At 48.6% G+C, this 1957-nt stretch overlaps 1 protein-coding gene across 1 annotated transcript in view; it reads left to right on the top strand.

The window, feature by feature from the left end:
* The window catches only part of T265_12691 (hypothetical protein), a gene marked incomplete at both ends in the record, with an annotated part of 7507 nt that extends 5797 nt beyond the window's left edge, over positions 1-1710 (top strand). The window contains 6 exon segments of the mRNA XM_009164954.1: positions 59-202; positions 272-368; positions 731-921; positions 968-1035; positions 1212-1353; positions 1570-1710. Of these exon segments, the coding sequence (XP_009163218.1) occupies positions 59-202; positions 272-368; positions 731-921; positions 968-1035; positions 1212-1353; positions 1570-1710 (783 nt within the window).
* Positions 1711-1957: the final 247 nt, after the last annotated feature.

The raw sequence follows: 1957 nt of genomic DNA on the forward strand, positions 1-1957 counted from the left end.
TGTTCGTCGGACCTCTACCCATGGACGAACCTGGTATGAGAGACTCTGGTTTTAAGAGTATTTCGATCTTATTGAACAATGCGCCGGTGGTCACGGTCAATCTTTGGGTGATCGGAGTGTGCGGTTTTCGGGCCGATCTCTTCTAACCCGTCCTTCCTCGGGGGAAGGCAGCATCGTCGCTTCCATAAATATGGACATGCTGGTCGCCTGAGGGAAACACCTTACTTCCTTCATACTCCTATCGCTGAGGATAGTACGATTTTACCCCCAGACCTCTCGTAGCACGATTACTGTAGTACGGGGGTCTCACTGCTCCTCTTTGGTCTTCCTGGCATGGTTGAACCTTGTGGAACAAAGTTCCAGCCAATGTAACCCGCGGGATCATTGCAGCATTCAAGCCCGACCACCACTTCAAGGTGGTAGCTTTAGATCGGGATATACTTATTGGAGTGTGATCGCTTTAAGCTTAGCAGGGTGATTTAGCTTTTTCGCCTTTCGTAAATGTCCACTTGTTGACTACAGTGCGGGTACCGCAACCAATGTGATATAAGTTGTATCTTGTCCTGAGTTAATCATAAGACTTGACCATATTTATCCACCTTATTCCTTTACCTTCTGCTCCAGCTGTTTACTTCCTATACATGGCGAAGCACCATCCAGACTTGATCTTTTGTCGGAAACAGCCCGGCGTTGGTAAGCTGAAGTGCACCTCTCACATTTGTTTTGCTAGCAATTGGGCGACTTTGTGAGAAATGTGATGGTAAGTGTGTAATCTGCGACTCCTATGTTCGACCTTGCACCTTGGTTCGGATATGTGACGAGTGCAATTATGGGTCGTACCAAGGACGATGTGTGATTTGCGGTGGACCCGGAGTGTCGGATGCTTATTACTGTCGTCAGTGTACATGCATGGAGAAAGATGTATGTTGCTTTCTTCAATGTCCTGTATATTGTATCTTGCTTTCAGCGTGACGGGTGTCCAAAGATAGTCAACTTGGGAAGTGCGAAAACGGATTTGTTTTATGAGCGAAAGAAGTATGGGTTCAAGAAAAGATGATCTCCTCTTCTTGCTGTGCCGTTTTATTTTGTATAATTATAATGTTTTCACAAGCATTTCGATCTTCACGTCTGAGGCTGTGGGATGGTTTATGTTTTTACCTCTAGACACACTCCCAGCATGTCATGCTGCACACCTTCCCAATCGGGGCGAGATGGCTCAAGTGGTTAGAGCGCGAATTTACTAACCGGAAGGTCCGTGGTTCGAGTCCGACCTTCGCTACTCGACTTCCCCTGTCTAGGTTTGGGCAACCTGGCAGTATCCCAGCCCTCGTGTTTCCTTCTGGTGGCATGACAGTTAGGAACAGAAAGGGTGCTACAGCTGAATGATTATTATCATTATTACTGCTCTCATGTAACAAGTTCCGATTCAGGAGTGCTTTCACTTTGATGTCCACTGCTTGCAAGTGCTCAAAAGCGAGAAATTTTTTGGGGAATTATCCGCCTGGCTCAGACTCACGTTCGACAGAAGCGATTAGGTTGATTAGACTTACTTGGTAAATCCTGACTAAGGGAGTCCGTCACGGAGAGACTGGACCTTACCCTGGTGTGGCGGTTTGTGTACCTCGGGGACCCATTGAGCTATACTGGGTGGTGTCCGCGCGACACTCACAGAGTCTCTCATACCAGGTTGGTCAATGGTTAGAGATCTGACAAACACAGTCTCCTGGCCCTCCAGGTTGGGGGTTGGAACATGTATGACGACGTGTACCGCATTCCCCCGCCAAACACCGCTGCCTTGCGGTTACGCTTTTGAGTCAAAGGCTTTGGATGAGGACCTCCTCCAGGTCCTCCTGTCTAGGTGTGGGCGCCCTGGCAGTATCCCAGCCCTCGTACAAGCATGACCTACACAACTAACAATACTCTCATGCCACATCGGCCGTCGCGTGGTGCCATCAGC

This window comes from Opisthorchis viverrini (assembly GCF_000715545.1).
Source record: "Opisthorchis viverrini unplaced genomic scaffold opera_v5_10, whole genome shotgun sequence".
NCBI lineage: Eukaryota > Metazoa > Platyhelminthes > Trematoda > Opisthorchiida > Opisthorchiidae > Opisthorchis > Opisthorchis viverrini.